We start from the raw sequence: 8,258 nt of genomic DNA, 5'->3' as shown, positions 1-8,258 counted from the left end.
AAATTGCACAATTATATTTATGCTTTAAAAAGATAAGCATCCTTGAGTATAGATAGGCCCTTAATGCATGCAAAGCTAGCATTAACCTATTTGTGGAAAAAGTTGTCCCTGCATACCTATTTTTTGCAAGTGATATTCTTTCTTCTATATAGTCATGCTCATGTAGAGGAGAAGCACTCCCATCTAATGGCTTCTCTACTTTATATCCTCCTCATCCTCATAATACAAATAAGTGCACACACCCACATTAGAAAATACATATGACACCATAACAAGCATGCATAGGCTAAGCCCCATAGCCATTCACAACACCCATTGCGGGTTCTTCTCGATTTTATAAATGAGTAATTTTGGTGGATTCTATATTATGAATTGTGATATGTTTATAGTATATTTTGAGATTTTACAAAAATTTATGTTGTAGATATACAAGCAATTATCGCATCCAATATGCACCACCATTTCTTTATAATAGTATATCCTATGTTTTATTTTATTTTTATGATAGTAAATAACTAATAAATCCTGACTTACATAGATTACAAAATGAACCACAAATATATCTATTGCATTCAATTGAAAATGCTAGTTGTATGGGGTGCACCCCCCAAAAATGTTCGCAAGTACCACTTGAGGTCACAAAGAGGGCATTTTATTTGGTAAAATTTGAGAAAATTTATAGACGCACTTACAGAAGGGGGAATTTTCATTGTAACATTAATTTAAAAATACATAAGTCTCTTAAAGAAGAGGGGTCACTTTATTACCATATGACATGTAATTAAAGAGGTTTTTAAAATATCGCTTGAACACATGTGATGTAGATAGTTTCTTAGAGGTATAGCCATTGAGGTATTGATAAATTTTCATCACACTCCTCAAGGTTATAGAGAGAAGCTAGCTGCCACTTTTTTAGGTTCACGATTCAAATACCCAAAGTTGATATATAACAAAACAATTTGATATATAGAGAATTGTGTGTCCTATGTGTGAAATATCTCAATCTCAATATGCAAGAATCCACTTTATGCCACAAATAGCTCCTATTAGAAATCTCCTTTGACATTAGAAAAATAAGAATATGCTTTACATAGTCTTAATGGTATCAATAAAACTATATCATCAATTAGGGAATAAAAGTAGATCAAGGTCCCCAAATGTGCTTTTAAGGACGTGTACAATTTGCAAATGTCCATAAAAGCACCCAAATTTGATGGATGACACAAACTTTGATTCTCATTATTTCAATGCAAATTTTGTTGTGATGCATTTTGAGGTTTAATAGTGTTGGAGGGACTCCCAAGTAAGGTCTCATTGTTTTGGGTTATGATAACTAGAAGGATCATATTAGAATGGATGGCTACAATTTAAGCCACAAAATCACAAAAGTTATAAATTGGCATGAACACATAAAAGAGGCTAAACATGCTTCCACAAACAAAAACACATACATGTATATGGCTACACATGCTTCCACAAACAAACAGATGCATGCATATATACACATAGACAAACAAACTAACATGTAGTTTACATGAGAGGTATGTAAAGAGAAAGAATTACAAGAGAAACATGTCATCTACATTGTCTCACACTAGGGGCATGCATGTGTATGCATGCATATGTGCAAGTGCATCCACACATAACACACACACACACACAATGCATTAAATTACATAACATAGAAAGTTCATATAAGCATTTGAAGGAGTAGAAGAGCTCACATTTAAACTCATTACAATAAAGTAAGTCAAACTTTGACAAAGATTGGTCCTTATGGAGAAAACTGTAGGGATTACCAAAGGTTGAGGTACTAATAATCAAACCACTTTCTTGTTACTTTTCCATGAGCTAAGAATAGATGCTTGACGAATTATAGAGTTGGTAGTGCGATTTGTCTTAGTTTTGATATGTGGATCTAAAGTGATAGACTTAGAAAGCTTTGCTGTAGTAGATCGATGAATGTATGGCTCGCTTAATCTATAGCTTATTTGAAGGGAGCCTTTTTCATGGCCAGAGGGACGTTGAACTTTATAGGTACAGTAGTAAAACTTGTTGGGAATGGTTGCTGTGGTGTGTATATTAAGGAGATTGATTTGCACATCACCGATTTTCTTTATACCTAGGAAGCTATCAGTGTAAATCTCAAGTATGAGGAGGGAATCTTGTTGTTGGAAGAGGGACTCTAGAAGGGACAATATTATTGTCTCATTCCATACTGGGTTTGGTCCTCCTTTTGTATCAGGTTGTATTGTGTATTTTACTTTTGGATCCACCCATACTTTCACATATGGTTTCATTCTATCCAAATGTCTTACATCCTTCAAATCCTTGGCTGAGATTAAGGTTAGCTCAAGCTTGCGCTCCATCTGAACACCCAACATACAAGAATCAACATGTGTGTTTACCACCCTTTCAATTTTCATATTTCACCTATATATATGAGAGAGAGAGAGAGAGAGAGAGAGAGAGAGAGAGAGAGAGAGAGAGAGAGAGAGAGAGAGGTGGGGGGAGGGAGGCGCACACACACACACACACACACACACACACACACACACACACACACACACACACACACACACACACACACACACACACACACACACACACACACACACACACACACACACACACACACACACACACACACACACACACACACACACACACACACACACACACACACACACACACACACACACACACACACACACACACACACACACACACACACACACACACACACACACACACACACACACACACACACACACACACACACACAGATAGAGAGAGTAAAACAAACCTTTCTTGTTGTGTTGTGTTGTGTGATACTTGTGCAATTATGCTTAACTCAAAGTTGCAGTGCATCAGAAATTATGCAAGCTGTGACTTATGATAAATCTTGAAGCCCCAAGGCGATGTCTATAGGCTTAAAGCTTGAGAGCTCTAGAAATCCCTTTTTATAGCACTAGGATTACCAAGCTCTATTATTCAAAGAGCATTAATTATGAATTGTTGATATCACATGTTTGGTAAAGTTGCAATGTGAAATGTTCTACAAAGAGTGGTCGATATTATCTATCAAGCATCTTTAAAGGCTTTGGTATTGCTTGTCAAGAATTTTATCAAAAGTTTGAATGTGTTTGCTTTTGAGATGCATGCTAATTTAAGCTTTATGCTCTTCAAATATCACTATAATTATGAAAAGAGCTTCAAAGTTTTCTTTTTATCACTACTTTAGCCCTAAATTATATATTTTTTCTCAACTTTACAAAATAATAAATATTGTATACTTTTCTTAATGTTACGCAACAAGAGATACTTTATACCAAATATAGAATGAAAGTCATGCATTGTGTTAATAGTCAAACTTCTTTGCAAAAAGCTATAGAACCAGCTAAAAAGTAACATGGATTAACTATGATTTTCCACCTTCAAAAAGTGTATCACATACTCTTTTGTGATGGGTGTGATATTCTTACCTCAATATCTTTTGATCCTTTAATGAAAACAAAGCACACTTTTCAAAAGTGGAAGAACTTATTATTGTTCCCTTTATGTAGATCATTTTGATAAAATAATAATATGATGACAATAATAAGTAGAATATCTTGGCAAGATCTTGTTTGTAGCCCATTCTCGTAAGTTCTCCAAGGTAGTTAGAAATGTGTGCTAAGTAGACTACTTGTTTCTATTTTTAAAGTTCTTTTTATTTGGCGCATTGGGGGGAGGGGGTTTCAATTCTTGAGTAATCTCATTTTTGTGGAAATAAAGGATAAGTGTCTATTAAAGTGGTTAAACTCAAAATTTAGAGATTGTATTCTTATTGGCAATATTTCAAAAATAAATGTGAACATGTCAATATTTCAAAGAAAAAACCACATATTTACCTAAACAAATACTTGGTTAGTACACTTATAACTATATCTGCATTTATTTGCAAGAATCTTACTTCAAATCCTTAAGTGGATGACGTGAAACCCATGCAAGGAGTGGTGGTGTACTAAAGTTTTGATAGAAATATTAGTGATATTGCCAATATATATTGATATCTCAAATTCACAAACTTGTAGCTATATCGAATATACATTATAAACAGAGTCAATTTTAGTATATTCTTGATAATAATCTTAACTTATTAGTACCTTCTCATTAAATTCTAATTATTAGAATATACCTTATCATTAATCTTTAATTAGTTTGAGAATTTATTTGATTTACTAAGAACTTTAAAATGCTTACTATTTAGAGTGTATTAGCTTGAATATACATATCAGTTGCAATATTAATTTTAATAGATGGTTTTAATAACATTTATTGACATTACATTCTATGGACATTTATAATGATTGATATCTTGATGGAATTGAAATAACTTAAGTTTTGAAAAAAATTAATATTATTATTGTTAATGAATATTTACTATGATGAAAAAATAGTCAATAGTATTATATTATACATTAATTATTTTAACAAAGTAATAGTTTATAAAATATATTAATTATACTAATACAAAAATATTTTAATAATACTATTTATTATAAGTATCAACTAAAACAGCAAAGTTTTGTTAAATTCTTATAATTATTGATAACAACATGTCTTATGATAATATAGCTTATTATAATAATGTGTAGTATTATAAAAATAATGTGATATCATTCAAACTTAGAATAATAATACAATTTAAGTAATACCACTCACCATGTGGCACTCTATCCCTTGTTGCACTCCTCACCATTACAACATGCGCCATTTAGAAAAAACTAGGCCCATCAACTAGACTCATGAGAGCTAGCCTTTGCTTAGAGGAGCATAAAGTTTGAAGTCATCTATGATTGAAAGGTAAGAGTGCGAGTGGAAGCACACAAGTGGAAGTAAGAGCAAAGCAAGAGCTATGGCAGATTGAGCAAGAGAGAGAGACACCGTTTATGGAAACTCCAACAGTCACAATGTGTAATCGGCCTTTCCTTATTCCATAGTCTGTGAAAGAATAAAGAATAAAGTGATAGTGTGATGGGCACCCACTACTTGCAGTGTATAGGTGTGTGGTCATGCTATATGAAGTAAATACAGGGTGGCGTAGGCACATGTGCCTTTACCCCCAACAATGACATCACTATTCACCTACCCATTCACTTGCCTCAACCTATAAAAAGACCACTAATCCTTTACTTGTAACAATCGAATAGAGTTAGTCTCAACACACTATTGAGGTTATGAGAGTGGCTCTACATAATATTGTATCTACATCTACTTATTGAGATGCTTATTTAGTCCATTTCATTTGCAATTAATTCTCATATGCATTTTGTCTTGACAATGTTTCATTAATTTCTTCCATATAGGTCAATTATGTTTAATGTAGTTAATACCCTTGAGTAAGTTACTCATGAGTATATGTGTGCATCACATGGGTTCAAAATAAGATATTTTTAAAATACCATTTTTATACATTTTTTACATATAGAAGGGTGTAATATAAAGGGGTTATTTATAGATGGAATAGAAAATGATTATGCTTTATTAAGAAAAAATTCACAAATAAGGATATTTATAAATAGGCCTTGAATGCACGTGATGTACACTATATACATATAGTAACTTCCTTGAGTTAATACCCATGTTTCCAACATGGTATCATAGCAAGTTTAATCCATTAGGCAACTCTTCTAATTAAGTCTTAGTGCATCTAGGTAATCCCATAGTCAATGGAGAGCATCTAGCACAAGTCGGCATCTACCTCCCTTCAATCACTCCATGAATATAGGGGTCCAACTGCCCACCCAACTTGAAGGCCTTGAATTTCTCAATCCACTAAACCATTTTTAGCACGTGTTTGGGAGGAGGAATTCACCCACATTAGGGTGCTTTATCTCATCATGAAAATAGGCACCAACAATCTAGGTAGAGGGTGGCATTGGAGTTTCCCTTAATTTGCCATAGTTTTTGTTGGCACATAATCAAGCTCATCTTTTGGTTTAAAGAGTGCACCATGTCAAGGGCTATCATAAGGTTTTTAAAGGTATCATAAAAGGCCGCTAACTTCAATCAAGAAGGTTCCTTGAAATTCTCTCTCAATTCTTCACAATTTTCTCTTTTTTTCTAGTTTACTGAGTATATCCAGTGAGTATAACTTCTCCAAAAGCATTTTTCAACTTCTTGATACTTTGATTATACTCTATTCCTCACATATTTAGCATGTCGAGCTCAATGAAGGCTACTAATGTAGGATACTTGAGAAGAAGATAAGAAGCACAATCAAGGAGTGCACAAGGGATTCCACCAAGAAATGGAAGAGGTAGAAGGCATTAGAAGCTCAAAGAAAGTGGAGAAGTAACAATCTTGATAAAGAAGTCTACTCGAAATTCTTGTTAGACAACTAGAACATGTCACTACAAGGAATTGGTAGTATAACGATGGAAAATAGCAACATTTTTTTCGAAGTCACTATATGCATCATTGTTGCTACTTTCTTGGTGTCACTATATGCATCACTATTAGCATCACTATACATGTTGCTATATAGTGATACTAATAGTAAATCATGTAGCAACATTAATAGAGATGTCTTATTGTAGAAAAAAATGTTGAAACAATTAGACATATTTTTGTTGTAGACTATTGGGAGTTTGGAGAGAGAGAGAGGAAGAGAGAAAGAGAGGTCATGATAGAGAATGAGAGAATGGAAGTGAGAGAAAGAGAGGAAGAGGGTGAGAGAGGGGGATAAAGAGAGGAAGAGAGTGAAAAAGAAGGAGGCCATAGAGGAGAAAAAGAAGAGGGAAATCAGAAAGGATGAGAAGAAGACTACGAAGGAGAAGAAGAAGACCAACATGAAAAAAAGATTTAAGGGAGTACCCAACCTTGAGGTAAATCCTTTATTTTCTTCCTTCCTCATTTTACTTTGTGCAATTTTAGAGAGAGAGAGAGAGAGAGAGAGAGAGAGAGAGAGAGAGAGAGAGAGAGAGAGAGAGAGAGAGAGAGAGAGAGAGAGAGAGAGAGAGAGAGAGAGAGAGAGAGAGAGAGAGAGAGATGGAAGTAGGGAAAGAGAGAGAGAGAGAGGGGGAGAGGGATAATGAAAGGAAGAGGGAGAGAGAAAATCAATAATTTTTTGTTGATAGAATGAGGGAGAGGAAAATAAAAGGAAATGGGGAGGGGAAAGAATGAGATAGAGAGATTTGAAAATCATAAGGAGAGAGAGAGAGAGAAAGAAAGAGAGAAGGAAAAAATAAAAACATATTGGAAAATAAATAGAGGGAGAGGATAGATAGAGAGGAGGAAGAGAGAGAAAGAAAGAGATAGATACAGAGGTAGGGAAATAGGGAGAGGGGTAGAGAGGGAGATGAAAAAAAAGTAATATTGAAAAAATAAGAGAGCGAGAGTAAATATGAAGAGGAAGGAGAGAGAAATAAAGAGATGGGTATATATATATACATATATTTACGCATGCACACACACACACACACACACACATAGCGGGAGAGAGAGAGATGGAGAAAGACAATTAATACTTTTAGAAAATATAAAGAGGGAGAGGAAAAGAAAAGAATAGGGGGAGGGGACCTAGAGAGGGTAGACAAGGGGTAGACAGAGACACATAGAGAGAATGATAGGAATAGTTGATTAAATTAAAAGAGTTATTTACTTAAAAAGATATTTGAAGCCTCATGTTTAATATAAGAGATGAAATATTTAAATATATTATATATATATATATATATATATATATATATAGAGAGAGAGAGAGAGAGAGAGTAAGAAAGAGAAGTGAAGAAGGAGAGGGAGAGAGAAAGATAAATTAAGAGAATGAGAGTAAGAGCATAACATAGCATCATGGATGATGTATTGTCTGTAATGTAACAAAAATGACCATATATTATGAGTGCAATGTTAGAGATCGAGATGTATACCTCAATCAACATGTCCCATGTCCTTGTACTAAGCACAAGTTTGCAATTCGCCAAAAACATCCTTTGTCCATAAACCATGTGCCACACTATGGAGAGTTCCAATGAGAAATCATTGATCAAGTGATATTCGACTACAAGTTAGTAGTGAGTAAAGTGTGCACTAATTGTGGTGTTTAGTCAAATCTAATTATAATACTCTTCAAATATTATTTTTTAATGAAAATCTTCATAAGGGGATACCTGGTACATTGTGAATAATGGATGTCTTGTGACTAATAAGAAGAGTACATGGGTGCATCATGCAAGAAGCACCCAAGCATATGCATTTTCTACAAGGTGCTTCCT

At 34.1% G+C, this 8,258-nt stretch overlaps 1 protein-coding gene across 1 annotated transcript; it reads right to left on the bottom strand.

Moving 5' to 3' along the window:
- Nucleotides 1–1,571: 1,571 nt before the first annotated feature.
- On the bottom strand, nucleotides 1,572–2,951 carry LOC148014401 (protein SRC2-like). Its single transcript, XM_087666778.1, has 2 exons — nucleotides 2,807–2,951; nucleotides 1,572–2,369 (listed from the first exon to the last, which is right to left on the bottom strand). The coding sequence occupies exon 2, from the start codon at nucleotides 2,367–2,369 to the stop codon at nucleotides 1,821–1,823; it is 549 nt and encodes a 182-aa protein (XP_087522904.1). The 5' UTR covers nucleotides 2,807–2,951; the 3' UTR covers nucleotides 1,572–1,820.
- Nucleotides 2,952–8,258: the final 5,307 nt, after the last annotated feature.

The sequence above is a fragment of the Lygodium microphyllum genome, chromosome 25 (assembly GCF_053477565.2).
Source record: "Lygodium microphyllum isolate KBCC chromosome 25, Lygodium_microphyllum_v1.1.10, whole genome shotgun sequence".
Classification (NCBI taxonomy): Eukaryota; Viridiplantae; Streptophyta; class Polypodiopsida; order Schizaeales; family Lygodiaceae; genus Lygodium; species Lygodium microphyllum.
Note: the sequence above shows the minus strand (reverse complement) of the source record. Positions and strands in the feature narration are given on the sequence as shown.

What these genes read in the sequence shown, in the direction of transcription:
- LOC148014401 (XM_087666778.1), bottom strand. Translation starts at nt 2,369, where the DNA reads ATGGAGCGCAAGCTTGAGCTAACCTTAATCTCAGCCAAGGATTTGAAG.